This window comes from Oryzias latipes, chromosome 15 (genome assembly GCF_053564925.1).
Source record: "Oryzias latipes strain Hd-rR chromosome 15, Olatipes_Hd-rR_3.1".
NCBI lineage: Eukaryota > Metazoa > Chordata > Actinopteri > Beloniformes > Adrianichthyidae > Oryzias > Oryzias latipes.
Window position 1 is genome coordinate 22766133 of NC_136251.1, and position 19157 is coordinate 22785289.

Sequence of the window (19157 nt, forward strand, 5' to 3'; positions counted from 1 at the left end):
AACACCATTGACATTAAATCAGGTGTTTCTTTCTGTTGGTTGTGTGACAGTCAGAAAGGGTTAGGGATTACAACAGCTTTGCACTCTCGTATTTGTCAGAGACACAGACATAGAGAGAAGCCCCCGGTGTAAAATAAATCCAGGCCAGTAGAATGGCATTGAAGTTGCACTTTTCCTCTTTGTAAACCCTCTCCATTGTCAAATGCACTCAAATTGAGTCAGCCACTCACACAGCATGGCCGGCTAAAACACAGACTTTCTTGACACTGACAAATGCATTCTGAAGTATTAAGGATATTAATCAGGCGACGAGGCTGCAGTTGATCCTTAGGCCGTGAGAGTGATTGATTCTCACTGACTGATTGATTGATTTGTGTAAACAAGCAGTGATTTGGCATTTTCTGGCATTCTAGGATTGGATTTGAAAGGACACTTGAAAGACACAACTGATTTAATTTGTTTGCTTTTTTTGTATGAAAAGGTGTACACAACAAATTCTAGTTAGTTTTCTCTTCGTTTGTTTTTTTCTTCTTTCACAAAAGAACAAAAAAAATTGTATTTTATTTTTGTTCATTGGTACAACTGGGCTACTTTAACCAAAAGTATTTATCCGGAGTCTTCTATTATCTGGTGATTGATCGTTTCATTTTTAGGATTCTTGTCTTTTTACAGATCCACTTCAGTCCTGTTCTCTTCAACATGTAAGTTTCCAAAGATAGACAAGAAAAACTCTCATTTTTATAAGCTTCTGTGTTTTGTTTAGCCTAAATGTTTATGTATGACATATGGTTGTTATCATACACAGAATTATCAGACTAGAGAATAAAATTGCAAATGTTATCCAAGTTCAAATGTGTCCCATTTAGATGCAAACCAGACCTGCAGTTTTTTCTGGTTTAAAGAACCCACAGCTGCTGGCTGTGTGGACGTAAGCATAATTCAGACACACACTTTAAAAAGATTTTGAAAAAATACAATCTGTACCTTGACTGTTCTGTTTGCTCCTTTAAGCTTGCACGCACATGCAGCCTTTTCATATCGGCATGGACAGACATCAATCACTTCTGTCACAATATCCCTGTCTGTCACCATAGTAACACCCTAAAGCTGCAGCTGTCGGTTGGAAGATTGACTCAACTTACCGCAGTTTAGGTATTTTTCATGCATAATTTACTGTCGGATTCAGTTGAAAACATGCTGACCTTTCCCCACATTTTGGGACAGCTTTTAATCATAGCCACTGAATCGTCACCTTAAAGAGCATTCCTCAGTTTCATTGGAGTTTGCACATGGTCACCTGGTTACCTTTTACTTTTATTTCCACCGAAATCTCTTGATTAACCAGACTTTACCACTAGATATATACCAGGTGTGTTTCTGCTGAGTGGCATTTCATAGTAGAACATCTGAGGTTGGAATTGATTTGTGATGAGAGAAATCAAGGGAGGATTGATCGACTCCATGACAACTGTGTCTCCTACACTTGTAAGCGTCCCCCTCTAGGAGGGCCTCAGGTCAAAAAAGCAATGAAAATGGTGTATTTGCCGGGACCTGAAAACAATCAATTTATTCAGCTCCCATCTGAGCGCTTTTGTAGAGACATGAAATGGCAGCTCTGAGGAAAATGGCTGAGTCTTCTGTTGTCAAAATGAAATGTCTTTCATAATCCACTGAAGATTTTATTGAGGTGCCACATTCACCATCATATCTGGGTGAGTGCTGTGACACAGAAAGGAACTGATGATGCAAAACTAATCACAAACAGACTTTAATCAGGGTTTACAAAGAGACTGAAATGACTGACAGACACGGTTTAATCATTAGTTGTAGTTGTGGGGTGAGGGGGGGGGGGGAGTAAGTGAGTGGATTATGCTGGAAACGGTACATATAAGACAGTCGAAATATCATAAACTAAAATTCAAGGTAATACTTTTGTTTTTTTATTGGGTGTAAAGCAGAAATACTTCAAAGAAACACCTATAAAACTGTGCAGCCCTATAAAACTTGATTTTAACTTCAGAAAATGATTATAAAAACAGAAAGGCCATCTCTGAGTTTGTTGTAATACATGTGCAAGCACGAGTTTGAAACGGTGACATGAAAGCATTAAAATTGTTGACTATTTTCTGGACTGTAAGCCGTTACTTTTTCCTAGGTTTTAAACCATGCGGCTTATAAGTGGATTTTTGTTCCACTCCTGGAGGCGCTCTGTCGAATTGGAATCAAAACTAAGACAGACGAAATATCAAGGCAAAGAAGAATAAACTATGCTCCTTTATTTCTTTAGCAGATAGAACATGCACGACAAATTACTAACTTGTAATTAAAGTGACTTGTGGTTTCCAACACAGGAGAAAGGAAGGTAAATAAATACCGGTTCTGTTCCATTTTAATCAGCAAAGTTGCTGCCGTGTTAAAAGGGACTGTTCTGAAAGAGCGGATGCATCTTATAGAGGTGCGCTCTATAGTCCAGAATTAAAGTAGTTGGGTTTTTCACCTATACCAGTCACTCCAGGTTCATGTTGATCATCCACAGCTGTTTTCATTTCTGTCAATTACCATCGGTCTTTTTAAGTCTCTGGTTTTTTCAGGTCATTTGCTCTGTTCTGGTGTCACCTTTGTTGATTTCTCTATGGGTTTTTGGCTTGTGCAAGTTTATTTATATTTAAATGTCTACGTTTCTACCACCATTCCTGGCATCCTGCATTTTGATTGGTATTCCACTGTTTCCTGAAACTGTTACTTAGAAAAGAAGGTGCACTGACATGAAAGCTGAAGCAAATCACTAAGGATAAGAATATAAATTCTTTGCTGCAATATTACAGGAGTGTTCCTTATGTATGTTAGAATTAGAATATTTTAAATAATGGTTCTTTCAATGACCAGAAAAATGTTTTAATAATAGAAGACAGATTTTTTTTTTAATACTTTATTTTTTGTTTGGGCAGCAATGGATGCTTTTTTTTCATTAAATGTATATGTTGTTAAAATTGGGAAATGTGGAGAAATGACTGTGGGGTGAAGAAAGCAGATTCTTGCATCTGTTTTTTTTTTCATGTTAATGACAATCACCCAAATTCAGTGTCTGCAATGAAAACTACATCCTTTTTATTTCAAATTGAGGAGTTTATAGGTTAAAAAAACATATGTATCATTTAAAGAATATAAAAAAAATATTTAATAGAAACTAGACTTTGCATGCCTTCATTTCTACTCTTTGTTACATTTGAGTTCTCTCAGTTTTGTGGTCACAGGATTTGCCAACCCTCATATCTTGAAGAAATAAAAATCCTAATCTTATTTTAATATTTTCCTCATCATATGTCAGTTCTTTTGCTTTTCATTTTGAAAGTCATTTTATCTGTTTCTTCTGTCATTGTACCTGGTCTTGGTTGCCACTAATTATCTCCGTCATAATGTGCAGCAGCCTGCCTGTGAGCCAGTGATTATGCTTCATCCTCATGCAGTAGCTCAGTTTCTGCTCTCTGCTGTCTCTATCAGCCTTTGGAAGCTTTTGTAATTTGCTTTGGACATTTAACATGACAACTTGGTGCAATTATCACCCTAACATCACACTTTTAACAGGCAAAGGAAGCAGCAGACATCCTCTAGTGCTGTTTTAGAGTGATCTACGGCAAGTTATAATCTAAACTGCAGGGTATAATGACGCATGTACTACTCTCAAAAAAAAAGTCATTTTTAATCAAACAAAGACGTTCCACTTTGTCCGCATTGCCTTATTCACAATAGAAGTCCATGTCCTAAACAAAAAATAAGTAATAATTAAATTAGACAATATACAATTTCTTGATTTTAAAAAAACAAAGCATTAAAAGGTTATATACTTACAGTTGTTTGCATGGACATTGTGTTGTCAGCAAATTTATTTGTCTCCTTAACAATTGTTGCAGGGAAATATCCGATTCTGCCCATCTGGTCCACATAGCGGTCGCTGTACACCTGTCAGGAAAAATGATGTTGGGTCACGCTTTACCAGGTTCTCACCTGTTTTACTAAGCCTGACACTTATAGTGGAACATATCTGGACATTTTATAAAATTACTTTTATAACACTCTGTAAATACAAGAACAACATGGAAAAATTTGTATTTTTTATTTTTTAAAAACTGTATTATTAAATAAAACATTAATGCACATACACTTCCAGACCAGAAGACTCCACTGCCCTCTGCTGGTATGAGCTTAGAATACACATAGACCATCTGCCCCTTCTTGATGTTGACGAACCTACAGTCAGGAGCTATGAAGTCATCTAAAGCTGTGGCCATGCTAAGAACGTCTATAATAAAAGATAAATAAAACATGAATAACCTAATGATTCAGGATAATCCATCATGGTTTCGATGCTCTCACTTACATGAACATTCTGCATCACCACAGATCTTCTTGTCTGCCAATTTATCCATGAAGACAGCCCATGCAGTTTGGTGCAAAAGTCCCACACAGAGAAGAATCCCCAAAGAATAATTCATGTTGACCACAAAATAGAACTCTGAACTGTGTGATACGGAAGCTTTGAAAAAAGCCGTTATGCCTTAAAACATCAAAATAACTCTGTCTGGACAGGCTGGGCAAAGCCCCCACATCAGATATTTTCAAACCAATCAGAGGGGAGAGTCAGAAATACCAAACTGTGGAACTATTTCACTCCCACAAGAGACCTGAATCGCTGTCTTTGCAGTAACAAGTGGTCTCTGTTCATAAGAAACTTGTAAACAATAAAACTTTTAGCTCAGAAACAGCAGTAAAAGCAGATCAATAGATATTATAATAAGTGTTGTATGGATCTCTTACATTAAACTGATTAGTTTGCTTTAAATAAAAATAATTGACATATTGGTAAACTGGTTTAAGGCCAATATTTTTAACAAGTTTAAAGGGTGTGGTAGCTCTTAGATACTCTTTTAAAGTCCATTTAAAAATCATTTTTCTTCAGTAAAATGATTCACAACCATACTTTTTTTCTTTTGTGTTTGAGAGTTTGCTGTCAACCCGTCATTTCACTGATAGCTTTTTTTCATATAATTGCTCTCTTTGTTTTTCTCTATTTTTTTACCAGACACTTTGCTTCTTACTCGATCATTACAAGTTGCAAATGTTTAAATCTTGTTATGTAGGTAGCTGGGACATTTCTCTTTGGTCAAAGAAAGCTGGAACTGGGTACAATAAGGGATTGGTTCAATGTATTCCAAACTTGAAATGAACCATAATATTTTTATAGTAATTTTTTTTAAGATGCTACCTTAAAAACTTTTTTTTTTAAATATAATTCTGAGCTTAAAAGCTTGAGGCACTTTTTACATGTTTGTTTGAACAGTTGCATCATGCTTTTATTTATTTATTTATTTATTGCTATGATTAGCACTCATGATTCTGTGTGACATTAAACACTATTTCAATTGATTAAAAATTATCTTTTAATGTCATTCTGTAAGTATTTTTATTTATTTTTTTTGTAAACAAACACCCACCCCCTTTTCAGTCTGATGCAAAACCCTGCAAACCATTTCCGCTTTTCTAAATGATATAATGTCAAAACAACCTTGCGTGCGAACTGGGCGGAGTTTAAACACACGACTACCAGAAACCCAGCATAAGAGAAGAAACGCATTCATCCGCCTACGTTGGTCAACAAATCAAACGCACCTCTCCACTTTTGAGTATGACGTAGCCACAGTGTTAACTCAAAGCTGTAGTCTCGGAAGGGGATGTTGTTTTGTTTGTAGAGTATTTTGGGGGGATTTGGTCTCTTGTATTAACTCCGTATGGACGTAAATTACCACTAAAACTGTAATTTATTATCAGTCGACGAATTAAATGACTGTTCTGGGCTACATTTTAAAAATTCTAACATCGAATTTGCGGTAGGAGCGGGAGGCTTGTTTCCAAGCCCGGTTCCAAAAAAGCCAATGGATGCGCGCGTTTCGGAGTTTTTTGGTTCAGGAAATGGAAACGGCTCTGGGTCCCAAGGAGCTACAAGTAGCAACAAACCGGGAAATAGTCATGGGGCTATTTCAAAAAAGGCTTCGGCAAAAAGCAAGAGAGCAAAAGCCCGATTCTCCCGCAGCTTCAAACCAAGCAATAACACCCCATATCTCCCTCCAGAGGTAAGAAACAAAGTTTAGATATTCAACTTTCGCGAACAGTGTGTATAAAATCTAGACTTTAATGCCATTTAACCGCTTGTTTCCTTTTCTTTTATGCAAATTTCCAATATAACATTTTCTGTTGCCGGTAAGCTTTGCTCTATTTGGTGACACGTATAGTCGGACACGTATTCGGTCGGTTAAGAAAAAAAAGGGGGAGACTAGTAATGTTTTAACTAATTTTTCATGTATTCTAAATTTTGCACAACATACATTTTTGTAACCAAGATGGTCAAAAGTTGCCCGTTACCTTAAAAAAAGAAAATAATAATGATAAAACAACAACAACAACTTGGTATCGCCTTACTTGGCGGCTAACTTTGCTAGCTAGCAAAAGGGGAACAGCTGTGTTTGTAAATAAGGGGCGGGAAGCTACAGGAAAGGTCAACATTACTAGCCTGGACATGTACCCACTGTTTCTAAGCAATAAACAGAGTTTATAGAACCCCTTCAGTAATAACTGATTGATAGCATATACATGATCTGTTAATTAACCCTCCCAAAAACGATATTTCTATTTCGAGCTGAAGCAAAATGCCTTAATTTGATTGATTTAAATTAAAAAGTAATTCTTTGTTTGTGTTGCCACTTACTTACTTTAATGCTTCAGATTGATGTAAAAAAAATGTTAGTCATATATTTTCTTTACTTGCCCCTTTCTTTTATAATAACTCATGTATTGATCATTATGAGCAGCCACCGGTTGTCCATCCACCTCGCTGGTCATTCAACCCTGTGGCCCTTTTTTTGTCCTTAAACAACTACCCAACCCTTTGTTGCACTTCTCTGCTGTCTGAATGCTGTTGTTTCCCCCTTTTGACTCTTTGTTTTTCTCTCAGGCTGAAGAGGGAAATATAGAGTACAAGGTAAGCAAGCCAGCTGTGAAGCCAAAGCTGAAATTTTCCCAGCGTACATTCTTATTGCTGTCAAAGAGCACTTGTTACATCATGCTGTATTTCTGAAATGACTCCTATGTGCATCAGCCAGTCCATGGAGTAAATGTGCTTTTTTTCTGTAGTGGTTGCACTCAGTTATGTTTGAGTTAAAAGAAAACGTAACCTTTATTTTACACGCCAGGCTCTTTATGTTTTGTACAGTTATTATTTCTACCTAAAGGTGACTAATCAAGTCTTTGGCTTTTCTAGCTTAAGCTCATAAACCCCACACAATACCGCTTTGAGCACCTGGCAACGCAGATGAAGTGGCGACTGCAGGAGGGTCGAGGCGAAGCGGTCTATCAAATAGGTGTGGAGGACAACGGCATGCTTGTGGGCCTGTCAGAGGAAGACATGAGAGCTTCTCTGAAAACCCTCCACATGCTTGCAGAAAAGTATGCTTATTCTATTGAACATTCCCTTTTTCTCTTATTTGTATTGATCAGCATGTTGTTCACAATCTGGAACTCTTTGTTTGATAGGATTGGAGCTGACATCACGATTCTTAGACAGAGGGAGGTGGATTACGACGCAGACGTTCCCCGAAATATTGCTGAAGTTCTTATTCGCAAGGTGCCAGATGACCAGCAGGTGGGCTTGACTAAAGACATGTCTTTTTGAAAAACTTAATCTGTGATTATTACAAATCATTTTTTCTTTTGACTTGTAGTTCTTAGACCTTCGTGTGGCAGTGCTGGGTAATGTGGACTCAGGAAAGTCCACTCTGTTGGGCGTTTTGACACAGGGGGAATTGGACAATGGACGGGGAAGAGCAAGGCTCAACCTCTTCAGACATCTGCATGAGATTCAGACCGGACGCACCTCCAGCATCAGTTTTGAGATCCTTGGTTTCACCAGTAAAGGAGAGGTGAGACATCCACTGTCATTGATCAAAACTGAAATACTTGTGTGAGTAACATACAATGTTATAGAGTTAGCTTCTTTTCTCCCGGAGGTACTCTGCATTTTGCTAACCTTCAATCATCTTGATGTCTTAGGTGGTGAATTACAGCGAGTCTCGGACGGCAGAAGAAATTTGCGAGAGCTCCTCTAAAATGATCACCTTCATTGATCTGGCGGGTCATCACAAGTACTTGAAAACCACCATCTTCGGCCTCACCAGCTACTGTCCAGACTTCGCCATGCTAGTCGTCAGCGCGAACACAGGCATCGGTTAGTACGAACACGCTTTTGACCTGACTGTTTTCATCAGCCGAGTTAAAAATGGCTCCATCTAAAGCTGTTGGGACAACCTGACAGGAACAGTCTAACATTGGAGCCAAACATCACACCTCCACACAGAAGGTGTCTTTGAACCAGCTGTAGCTCGGGATGTAGCCGACATGTGATATCTGAGCTTACATAACACGCCAGCCTTCCAATAAGATCCCATCAGTTCAGGGTCCTCAACTCTGCCCGACACTACTAATCCATAAATATCTCAAATGTGATCCATTCACAGCAGAGATGGTTTATATAGAGGAGATGGCTCTGATCCAAATCCAAATCCTGCAAAGATACACGGCACAGGCACCAAAGTATATCCCAAAAATCATCCTTTATTTATGGAATTATAATTCATTTATATTATTTTATTGATGCCGAAGTAAGACCTTTAGTCTTCAGAGCCAGTGAGATAAGCTTGTGTTTGATGGCATACTCTGAAACCTGAGCTGCTGATGTTGTAGGAAAGTTCTACGAACCTATCTTTGTTTATAATGACTGTGTTCACTTTTGATTCTTCAAAGCAAAACATGTTTAAGCCTTTTTTGTTAAGCAGTAGATAGGTTAGACATTTTTTTATGATTGAAAACAAATCGTCTTTTCTGACTTTGGGTTCTTGTTTTAACTTTCAATTCCTTTTACACAAAACTGTTTCCAGCATTTTCTTTTTTCTATAAAGAATTAAATGTCTTTGTTTCTAAAATAAGGGATTTCAAACTGATCTTATTTAAGAAATTTTTGAGGAAAGTGTCCACAAGCCCCAGTTCCTTCTGACACTGGGTTGAGCTTTATCTGGGAATTGTCTTAGGCTTGGTTTGATGGGAACCATAAGTCAATGCAGATAACAAACGTGCATAAAAGCATGGAAATGGTTATTTGTTGCTAATGTGTGCTTTTCAGATTAGACCCTTTTGTGCTCAGTTTCCTAAAATAATCAGGTGCCTCATTCTATCCCCTCTAGTGTAGAAGATCATTTGCAGTAGCTTAAAATCCCACTCTGATCATCTTTTCAATTCTTTTTACAGCGTTTCCAGTAGTTATTTGATTATGAGTTTTTTTTAAATGTTTTTTCCCCCGCCAAAATAAAATAAATAATCCGGTGTTTTTTCCTGAACATAGTTTCTGCAGAGCGACAGGAGTTCATTAGAAATTTGCCTCAGAGTTGTGGATGGGGACCGTTGGTGTAGAGCAACCCCACTTCCCTCCAGCTTTCCTATTTTCTACATCACAAATATGTTCTTTTTCAAACAGCATTTTTTTTATCTGCTGCTGATTCAAAAGGATTGGAAGAAGGAAAAAACTCAGGCAACTTTTCCGCTTAATTTTCCTCATCAATGTCCTCCGTCATGAGAAAAATGATTCAACTCCCGTACTTGTAAAATGTTGCTAAACCTCGTGGTCTTGAATAGTTTTGCCTACATTTGTTATTTTAGAAGTAAATCACTTTACATACATGTGTACTACTGTTAATCAGTGTTGGTAGATTTATATATATATATTGCAAATTTAGTTTCAACATCTAATACTAAAATACTTTCAAATATTTTCTCCTGAGCCTCTTTAGCCAGTTTGCAATAATTTCTTCATTTCTGGAACTGCTATACTTGAGGCGTGGCTTTATTTATAACTACTCTTAAGTAGGCCAAGCAGGAGAAAATGATCCTCAGTTCAACGCAGACAGGATGGGACATGCTGTCTGTAACCGTAGAGTTCAAACTTTAATTATGAAACACGGTAAGTGATATGAAGAAATGCTTAGTGAGCGTCTGGGGTGCCTTATGTAAGCCCAAAAGCAATCCTCTTGGAAAGTTCAGCACTTTGATTTGTTCTTCTGAATTGACTGTATTGTAATTGATCCAAAGAGCATGTTGCCTTTAAAAAAGTGGAAAATAATATTGATTTTTCTGTTTATTAGGGTGGATCAGTTCCTGCTGAGCTTACTTAAGATTTTTTCTTACAGAACAGATGCCTTGAAGTTTCAACTTGCATCACAAATGTGCCAAAACCTGTTTTCAGTATTGCTATAATGTCAAGTGTAAGTTTTACGGAATGAGACCCAAACATATCTGAGAAAACTCTCGAGTTAAACGTTTTTGTTTTTGAGAAACGGTGAATTTTGGGTATATATTAGAAAAGGTCTATTAGTGCGATGATCCATCTGTGGTCTTCCTCCACACTTTGTAACCCCCCATGCAGCTGGAACAACACGAGAGCACCTTGGTCTGGCCATGGCCTTGAAAGTCCCCATCTTCATCGTCGTCAGTAAAGTGGACCTCTGCACACGGGCCACTGTGGAGCGCACGGTGCGGCAGCTGGAGCGCGTCTTGAAACAGCCGGGCTGCAACAAAGTTCCCATGGCTGTAAGCAGTACTGATGACGCCGTCACTGCAGCTCAGCAGTTTGCTCTGTCGCCAAAGTAGGATGCTTTTTGTAACCTTTTCTTACATTTGCCTCCAGACTTTTGAGACTAAACAGATTCATTGTGCTTTGGTCTGCAGTATCACACCAATATTTACCCTGTCCAGTGTGAGTGGTGAGAGTTTAGACCTGCTTAAGGTCTTCTTCAACATTATTCCTCCTCTGAGCAACAGTAAAGAGCAGGAGGAGCTTATGCAGCAGTTGACTGAGTTCCAGGTTAGACTCTAATGAGGGAACACCTTGGTTGTTTTGTTAAGTGCCAGGAAACAATTGAGTGATTTTTACGTTTTTTTCTGTTCCAGGTAGATGAGATTTACACAGTTCCAGAGGTGGGGACAGTGGTGGGAGGTACTTTGTACAGGTCAGTGGAATGAAATGTTGATTTTCATTCTATTCAGGCAACACGAAACCCTCCTGATTTGGCGATCTTTCTCATTTTGCAGTGGTATTTGCCGAGAGGGAGATCATCTTGTAGTAGGACCCACAGAGTTGGGTCAGTTCCACAGGTTGACTGTCGGCAGCATCCAGAGGAACCGCTCGGCATGCCGGGTACTCAGGGCCGGCCAGGCCGCCACTCTTGCTCTGGGAAACTTTGACCGATCGCTGCTCCGAAAGGTCAGACACTTGATCTTTTGATTATGATTTCTTTTTTGTCTTTTTTCTTTTATTAAGAGCGCACAGTGACTGAGTTAGTTTGTCCCCGTTTGCCATCTAATAGGGCATGGTGATGGTGAGTCCAGAGATGGATCCTACCATCTGCTGGATGTTCGAGGCTGAGATCGTGCTACTCTTCCACGCTAAGACTTTCCACAAGGGCTTCCAGGTTACTGTGCACATTGGGAATGTGAGACAGACCGCCACAGTGGAGGCTTTGTATGGCAAGGTCAGTCTCTTCCATGACCTACTCTGAAAATAGAGCCAAGACTGTAACCTGAGCTGTGAGATTCTGCTGCTGCGTTTATTTTTGGTCATAACTGAGAAAGCTGCTTTACTCACTGGATTTTTACAAAATGACTTAAAAATAAAAAAGAAAATCCTTTTGAAAAACAGATTTTTGATCTCCTCTTCTTAAAGATATTCTGTAGATACATTTTGAATTTCATCTATGTTTTATAACATTTTGTATAGACTTTTTTGTGACAATCGGGAATCTTAAACATAAATGTATACATTTTTGTGTTCTTCACGTCAAACACAGGGCCCAAAACTGTTTTTACATTTTTATCAAATGTTTTCTTGTGTGAAAAATATTGTCACCAACAAAATTCTGCTCCAAACGGCTTTTTTCTCTCTCTCTTTGATGGAATATTCTTCTTTTTTGTATCCAACAGGATGAGCTAAGAACAGGCGAGAAAGCAGTGGTCCTCTTTAAGTTCATCAAACACCCAGAGTATCTGAAGGTGGGAGCCAAGGTGCTCTTCAGGGAGGGGGCAACCAAAGGCATCGGCCACGTCACAAAGCTTCAGCCCATCGCTCATTTCCCCGCTTCTCAGTTGGAGGATCAGGAAGCCTGATTTGATTGTTTTGGTTTGTTTTTTGTCAGCCATGGCTTAAAAAAAACATAGATGAGGTGCTTAGAAAACACCCTCCAAAGGCCAGCATGCTCTGTCTTTGCACAGGAAATCCTTCCCGCTGGATTTTGTTATGTAATCTTCTTCCAAAGACGTGTCAGTGCCCCATGTGTGTCTTTTCCAACCTTTTAAATACTTGCTGGTGTTTTACTCTGCCTTCTGTTCTTCAGGTGTTAAAGCGGTGGCTTTTGTTTTAAACCAATAACAAGAAAACGCCTCGAGAACCAGCTTAACACTTTAAAGTCTTCCAACAGAACTCCTCTTTACTGCCGTCCCAGTTTGGTAGCTGTAGAATTTTTAGAACCAAAGAAACTTCGAGAGGTTAAAATGCACTCCTTATAGTATTCAGAATCCATTCAAACAGGACTGAACTGTGCACGGCCATTTTTAATGTATTTCCTGCAGATGTTATAAGCTTCAGCTGCTTTTGTTTTTGTGGTTTCACCAGCTTTAATCGTGACCCACAGCAGCTGTGTCAGCAGGATAGAACCTCTGACCATTTGATCTTAAATGTTCCACAATGTAAGCTGTGAGGGGAGTTGGTGGAGGTCAGACTCAGCCTGCCAGACTTCTGCTTCCAGCTGAGATTCTGGTAAGAATGTAAAGGGACTTTAGTGAGTCAGCCAGGGCAGCTCCGATTGCCTTTCACTTCTTTATCTGTCCTTTTATCCACATACGAGGCCTCAATCATTGTCCAGTTGGGTTTGAACAACCTTACTGGTGAACTCAAGTGCTTTAGTTTCTCAGGTCAGTAGACGTTTTGATAGACTGCATTCCACTTTCACAGAAGCACTGGCATAAAGATGTCCTTAACCGAGTTGGAGATCACAGAGTGAAGCTGCTTTCAGATCCAGCAGTGTGGTTGGAAAAACGTCATTATCCACTTACTGACAGCACGACCTATGAAGGCGTTCAGATCGGTGCCTAGTGGAACTACTATTGCAGTAGTTTCATCACTGCCTAAATGTAATAGTTGAAATGTACTTAAATTGGTGCTCTAACCAGAAATAGGCTCCAAATGTTGAAATTTCACGTTAAATTCTCTACTCTCTTGTTCGTGTTCAATTTTAGCTTAACTTTTGAGATATATATTTTTATGCAGATGACCTACTCTTTATCACCACTCACTCAGTCCAAGTCTGCACTGTTTGTGTGCAAACACAGAAACATTTAAGGTGTTCACTCACATTATTTCAATCTTTAAAAAGAAAGTTTGGGTGAATTTGTTTGAATGCACCAAAGTTGTATTTAAAGATTGGTTGTAGTTTCTGGTTTTATACCTTGTTCACAATTTTTTACCTGTTTTTTAGCTCCAACTTATATTTACTCTTTAAATTCAGAGTTTACGTTATTTTGAATTGAAAATATAGTTTTATTTGGGTGAAATGCAATATTTATGTACAGATCCAATGTGTGTGTTGTGGTGTACATAAATAAAACTTGTTACTTTCTTGACCTTTTGTGGGAGTTCTTGCTTCCCGAGCGCGGCTGGTTCTGCAGCTCACCACTCCCCCAGGGGATGGGTCAAATGCGGAGCACAAATTTCAGTGTGATTTTAATTTAATTTAGTGTTTACTGTGTGGCAAACATTTTTTTCCCTTTTGTGACACACAAACAGTAGAGTCTCCAATCCTGACAGGACTGCTCCATATCTGAAGCTAGAATCACAGACGTGCACAAAAAGATTAAATAACTTGTCCTTTAAAGTTTATTATTTTAGAGATTTTACAGAAGTTTGGAATAATTTCAATCCATAACAAGTAGACATTTGTGTCTGAGGCTTTGGCATAGATTTTAAAATGATGCTACCATCCATGTATTTGGCAATAGAACAGGGTTTTCTCTTGCTGCTTTTTTTTCCTTTAAACAACCAACAATGATGTTTTCATCACTAAAATGATGAGAGATTTTTAAATAAAATAAAAAAAGACATGATTTGAAAATGGAGTTTAAAAATGCATTTATTTGTAAGAACTACTGCCACCTGCTGGTATGTCACAATACTGCAACATTATGTAACAAAAAATCCCTTAACAGTAAAAAGCATTTTTATAGTTTGCTCCATTGCAAAATATGTCTAGTTACAGTTTGATTTGTGATTTTAAAAAAAGCATGAGGCAAACAAAATAGGTACATCACATGACACCAAATATCGGATTTAAAAATTCTTCACCTATGGCTTTTTTTTATTAGTTTTTCATGTGAAATTGATACCTGCTAAAAACATTAGTTTTTTGTGAAAAAAGAATCCAGAGTACCCTTACTTCCTCCCTGGGAGCGCGGCCTTTTTGCTGCAGGCCCGAACTGACCTCTGGTTTTTGTTTTGCCCTGAGGGTGCTGGACTGAGCCTCTGAGAGGCGCTGGAGAGCCACTAGAGGATGAGGAACCTGTAGATGAAGAGATGGAATTCTGGAGGTCCAGGGCAAAGTGGTAGTCGTTGTGTTCGGGCATTTCCCAGACCAGGACTTCCTGACCGCAACGATCGCACTTCAATAGATCCTCTGCAGCCACGCTTGTACGGTTACAATTTGATTCTGGATCAGAATCTTCTGCATGTGGTTGATGATGTGGTGTGAGCTCTGAGCTACGCTTTGATTGTGGCTCTGCTCCAGCAGTCTCAGCTGCTTTACTTTCATTGTTTTCAGAGGATCCAGGATTATTTTGGGGTTCGTGTTTGCTTTTTTCCAGAGTCTTTTTATGAAAAAAAGAACAGAAGCCTGAACTGAGCTTCGACTGAGGCAAACTCTCTGAGGAGCAGGCCGCTGTCTGCAGCTGACTGTCATCAGTACATGTTGGACTAGTACCAGAAAGTGGAGGAATTTCCTCCTCTACATCCATCCTAACCCCTTTCTGTTTCACTGGTGCCTTTTGAAAGAAGGCCTGAATGCTCCCGCGCTGTTTACATGCAGAGTCTTGTTTCAGCTCAGAGGCCTGCGGAGTTGAGACTTTAGAGGTGGCGGAAACGCTCCGGCCTGGAGCGACGCCGGCTGAGAGAAAGCCGGCAATCCCCCCGGACGACGGCGCGTCGCTGAACTTGCTAGCAGAGAGGTGCAGCAAGGTGAGCGGTGGAGTCCTGGAGACACAAGACACACTTATTAAATAAATCAACCTGCAGTTTTATTGTCCCACTGCATTGCTCCCCCCAAATTACCATGCAGCCTGGTGGTTTCCTGCTGTGTTGAGGCTCTTGATAATGGCAAAGCTGTCACTAGATAGTTTGGCTGCCTCATAGTGCACCAAAGCGCAGCATCGAGAGAAGCTGCTGGGCCTCTTATCACCAAGCTGACGCACACCAACCGTCAACAACTTAGCCACTCGACCATTCTATGAGCAAAGGAACAAAAATAATAAGCTTTCACAACTAGAACGTCATCAGAAATACACTAAACAAAACTAAAGGCTCACCGTTTCTTTGTCTTTGTTCAGCCTTTCTTCCAGTTCCAGGGCCAGCTGATGAAGCCAGTACTGTACCTACACAGATCATTCATTGTTGCATTGAAGGGGACAAATTTCAGACAACGAGATGGAACATGCAATAAATGCGGCTCTACCTGTTCTTTAGTGGCTAGAGACGTCTTTCCAGGGAAGTTTTTACTGCAGCCAATAGACTTGGGAAGCTGCCTGGGCTTAACAGCTTCAGACTCGACCCCTCGGCACAAGTCATAAAGCCACTGGCTGCAAACAGAGATCCAGAAGGTGTGATTGACCCATTTCATAGATTTTAGTCACCTTTTCTTTTGTTTTTGACTATGAATGACAGCCATATGTATCTATTATATCTGAACTTGTGTCATTTTCTTGTCATTTAGTTTTTGTGCTTATGGTTTAGTTTTTGGATTTTAGGACATGTCATTTGTTTTGCTCCATTAGTCTTTCAACTCTGAAGGTCTAATCATTTGAATTAAAAAACAACTGTATCCATAAAGACAAAGCATCTAACATTTCAAAATTGCAGATTATTGTTCTTACTCGTCACTTAACCGGCTGCAAACAGAGAGATGCAAATACAATAAAAAGAGGGGGGGGGGGGGGGGGGCATATATCTAAAAAAAAAAAAAGTGATCTTGGTCAGACATATCACAACAGTGGCTTTCTTACCCTGTTTTTTCTCCAAAGTGCTGCACCAGTTGGGACTGAGAGAAGCGAGTGAGATCTCCCATGTTCTCCACTTTCAGAGTTTCAATTATCGAAGCCCCCATCTTACCCCCCAGGTTCCGACTGAACAAGAAGAGCAGCGTCACCATTTGCTTTTATTGTGCTTTTATTGGAGTGAAGCTTTAGACTCACATCTTGCCAATGGGCAAAGAGTTGAAAAGCTCCGTCACAGATTCCAAAGGCAAGACGGTTTGTCTGTTGGGTTTGTTCAGACCGCAGGCGAGCTTAGCCAGGACCTGAAAAAAGAAAGCTAACCTTAAACTGTTGCTACTGATTTTGCAGAAAAAAAGATTTGGCTCTACCTTGTTGTGAGATATTCCTGCGGAGCAACGGAAACCCGTTTGTTTCTCCACTGCAGCCCTCATCTCCTCAACAATGAGCGCTCCCATGGTCAGCTGCAGTTCTGCACAATTCAGCTCCCCTGATGAGGGCGTAGGTAAGGATTCCATCCACTGCTGAAGACCTTTGGATCTCAGCTCCTCTGCAGGGAAAAATGATGAGTAAATACAATCGAACCCCTTCATTACCTCTGGTCTAAAAAGAAAAACAACCAACAATCTTAAGAAATGGAATAATACATCCTAAAGTTAGGTCAGAAGTTACCTTTATATAAAATCATCTCTTCTGGAGATGCATCTGCGGAGGGAGGATCCAGTCCACTTTGAGGATACCCCTGAATGTAAGTGGTCTTCAGGAGGCAAGGGCTCATTTGTTCCTCAGTCGTGGTCTTCAGCCGCTGCTGGACGGCAGCCGTCAAGTCCATGTAGGCCTCATCGATGCTGGCTCGCTCGATCACGGCAAAGCGAGACATCACCTCGATCACCTCCACGCTGGCATCCCTGTAACTGCAAACGGAGGGCGCTCGTACACGTAGCCTTCGCTCATCAGACAGGAGGTGGGTTACCCTCAAGGACTCCGACTTACTGGGTTAGGTCGGCTTTGCCGTGAGACTCACGGACTCGAGCCACCTGCAGATCCGGGCACAGCTTTTTTGCATCATCCACCCACATGTTCCTGGTTACACCGTGGGCTCTGGCTTCATAGCTGACAGCTATAATACTGATATAATAATAAAAATAAAAAAAGCCAGCAACCGTTAAAGTCTGGCAGCAGAGTAAGAGACGTTTTGTATTTTGAATAAACATTCATTATTACTACTTGTGGTAGTAATATCAGTAAATGCCACACACATTTCCCGCCTAAGTAGACCAGATTTAAATGAGCAGCCTGGACTAAATAGAGGCAGACGTAACTAACTTCCTGTTTTCACGGCTGAATGCAAGAGATGCTGCACGAAAGACCGCGTCTGTGATCTATGCTGATGGTTCCAAACTCAGTAGTCTGTCAGGAACTCACCCGCCACCCTTCCAGGTTTTGTACTGCGCCACCACACAGGGGGTGTTCCGCAGAGCTGGATTCAGCCTCTGCTCCACCTGGACGTAGAAGCAGTCCATGTCCACCAAAGCCACCACCCTCTCCTTTCCGTACTCCATGATAATCGAAGACAAGTAGCCTTTTCGACTAAATACGCATGCGTCCACTGAATGTGTGTGACTAGTTCATGGTCGGGTTTGAACTTTAACCATAACCTGTTTAGTTAAAGTTGACTGTCGCTGTCGCTACCCGATCTGTACAGGAAACATTCGGCTTTATAGCTTTATATTTCGGGCAGACAAATTTGCCTCTGGAAAAACGTCATCAACAGGCGACGATCGTTTTTTTTATTTTAACTTTATTGAAAATATAAACAAGAAATAATAATGATAATAATAACATGTTTTACTTTTATCAATAAAAGAAAAATAATGCGGGAACGATTGACCATAATATTTTTCCACAAAATTCTTGTTGTCCCAAATCAATGTTGTTTTTTAAAGAATCTTAAGTTTTTTATTATAAATCTATCTATGAACCAAACTCCCAAAAAAGAAGAAAGATTTAAGAAACAAACCAGCTTGTTTCTCATGCACGCGGGCTTATCCCGGTATTTTTTTTAAATAATAATTAATATTTTGGGGTAAAAGGGGATTTCTTTTTATTTTTTATTACTGAGACTTTGTTAGAATAAACACAAAAGTTAAGACAGCAGGGTACATTTAGGTACTTTCAAAAATGTATGGTTAGGAAGGATGCATTTCTAAATGCATTTCATTTTCCAAAAAGCATTGTTTTGTTAAAAAAAAATACTTTTTCAATTGAGTCAATTAGTCAGCATAAATATTTCAGTTGAAATGTCTGTGTTGGGATGATTACGACAAAGGTTTTAACATGAGTTTAAATGAGAACATTTCTTCACATTTTAGATAATAATCTAACTGATTTTAACAGCTGCAGTCTGTTAGATTTGCCTTTTTTAAACTAAAGCTTCACCTTCAAAAGACAAGACGTGTCTCTTTATCATTGCCACACTATTGTAGAAAACAAAATCATATTAATCTTATTTGACAAGGTTTTTCTTAATTTTTTGTTTGTTGTTGTTCTTCACTGGCAATTTCTAAAATTCTTTTCTGCAAAAGTAAATCATACTTGAGATCTGTCAGAGAATGTTTTCAAAATTAAAGAAACTTTTTTGTTTTAAAACTTAGTACTTGCTGAAAAATACTACGGAAATATTCGTTAGGAAATAAACTTCAACAATAATAAACAAAAAAGCAACAGTGAACATCACCCTGAATAAAAGTGGGTTT

At 39.4% G+C, this 19157-nt stretch overlaps 3 protein-coding genes across 3 annotated transcripts; 1 reads left to right on the forward strand and 2 right to left on the reverse strand.

Annotated features, from left to right (window-relative positions):
- Nucleotides 1-1917: 1917 nt before the first annotated feature.
- LOC101173246 (otoraplin) lies at nucleotides 1918-4602 on the reverse strand. Its single transcript, XM_004077099.5, has 4 exons — nucleotides 4379-4602; nucleotides 4161-4300; nucleotides 3850-3960; nucleotides 1918-3761 (listed from the first exon to the last, which is right to left on the reverse strand). The coding sequence occupies exons 1-4, from the start codon at nucleotides 4491-4493 to the stop codon at nucleotides 3738-3740; spliced, it is 390 nt and encodes a 129-aa protein (XP_004077147.1). The 5' UTR covers nucleotides 4494-4602; the 3' UTR covers nucleotides 1918-3737.
- A 974-nt stretch (nucleotides 4603-5576) lies between these two features.
- On the forward strand, nucleotides 5577-13770 carry gtpbp2a (GTP binding protein 2a). Its single transcript, XM_004077354.5, has 12 exons — nucleotides 5577-6128; nucleotides 7007-7033; nucleotides 7313-7497; nucleotides 7585-7693; nucleotides 7773-7970; nucleotides 8101-8275; nucleotides 10523-10742; nucleotides 10825-10960; nucleotides 11047-11105; nucleotides 11188-11359; nucleotides 11463-11627; nucleotides 12076-13770. The coding sequence occupies exons 1-12, from the start codon at nucleotides 5931-5933 to the stop codon at nucleotides 12256-12258; spliced, it is 1827 nt and encodes a 608-aa protein (XP_004077402.1). The 5' UTR covers nucleotides 5577-5930; the 3' UTR covers nucleotides 12259-13770.
- A 488-nt stretch (nucleotides 13771-14258) lies between these two features.
- On the reverse strand, nucleotides 14259-18423 carry polh (polymerase (DNA directed), eta). Its single transcript, XM_004077355.5, has 10 exons — nucleotides 17827-18423; nucleotides 17395-17529; nucleotides 17074-17315; nucleotides 16773-16951; nucleotides 16603-16706; nucleotides 16414-16533; nucleotides 15867-15990; nucleotides 15721-15786; nucleotides 15467-15639; nucleotides 14259-15388 (listed from the first exon to the last, which is right to left on the reverse strand). The coding sequence occupies exons 1-10, from the start codon at nucleotides 17961-17963 to the stop codon at nucleotides 14542-14544; spliced, it is 2127 nt and encodes a 708-aa protein (XP_004077403.1). The 5' UTR covers nucleotides 17964-18423; the 3' UTR covers nucleotides 14259-14541.
- Between the last annotated feature and the right edge of the window lie 734 nt (nucleotides 18424-19157).

Bases quoted from the DNA above. Each gene is read 5' to 3' on its own strand.
- polh (XM_004077355.5), bottom strand. From the start codon at position 17,963: ATGGAGTACGGAAAGGAGAGGGTGGTGGCTTTGGTGGACATGGACTGC. The intron at 15,640-15,720 runs GTGAGCCTTTAG...CTTTGCTCATAG, and splicing joins TGAACAAAGACAAAGAAACG to AATGGTCGAGTGGCTAAGTT. The intron at 15,389-15,466 runs GTAATTTGGGGG...TTGTGTCTCCAG, and splicing joins GGAAACCACCAGGCTGCATG to GACTCCACCGCTCACCTTGC.
- LOC101173246 (XM_004077099.5), bottom strand. From the start codon at position 4,493: ATGAATTATTCTTTGGGGATTCTTCTCTGTGTGGGACTTTTGCACCAA. The intron at 4,301-4,378 runs GTAAGTGAGAGC...CTTTTATTATAG, and splicing joins TGGTGATGCAGAATGTTCAT to ACGTTCTTAGCATGGCCACA. The intron at 3,762-3,849 runs GTAAGTATATAA...TTTTTTGTTTAG, and splicing joins CAATGTCCATGCAAACAACT to GACATGGACTTCTATTGTGA.
- gtpbp2a (XM_004077354.5), top strand. From the start codon at position 5,931: ATGGATGCGCGCGTTTCGGAGTTTTTTGGTTCAGGAAATGGAAACGGC. The intron at 7,694-7,772 runs GTGGGCTTGACT...TTTGACTTGTAG, and splicing joins AGGTGCCAGATGACCAGCAG to TTCTTAGACCTTCGTGTGGC. The intron at 11,106-11,187 runs GTCAGTGGAATG...CTCATTTTGCAG, and splicing joins GTGGGAGGTACTTTGTACAG to TGGTATTTGCCGAGAGGGAG.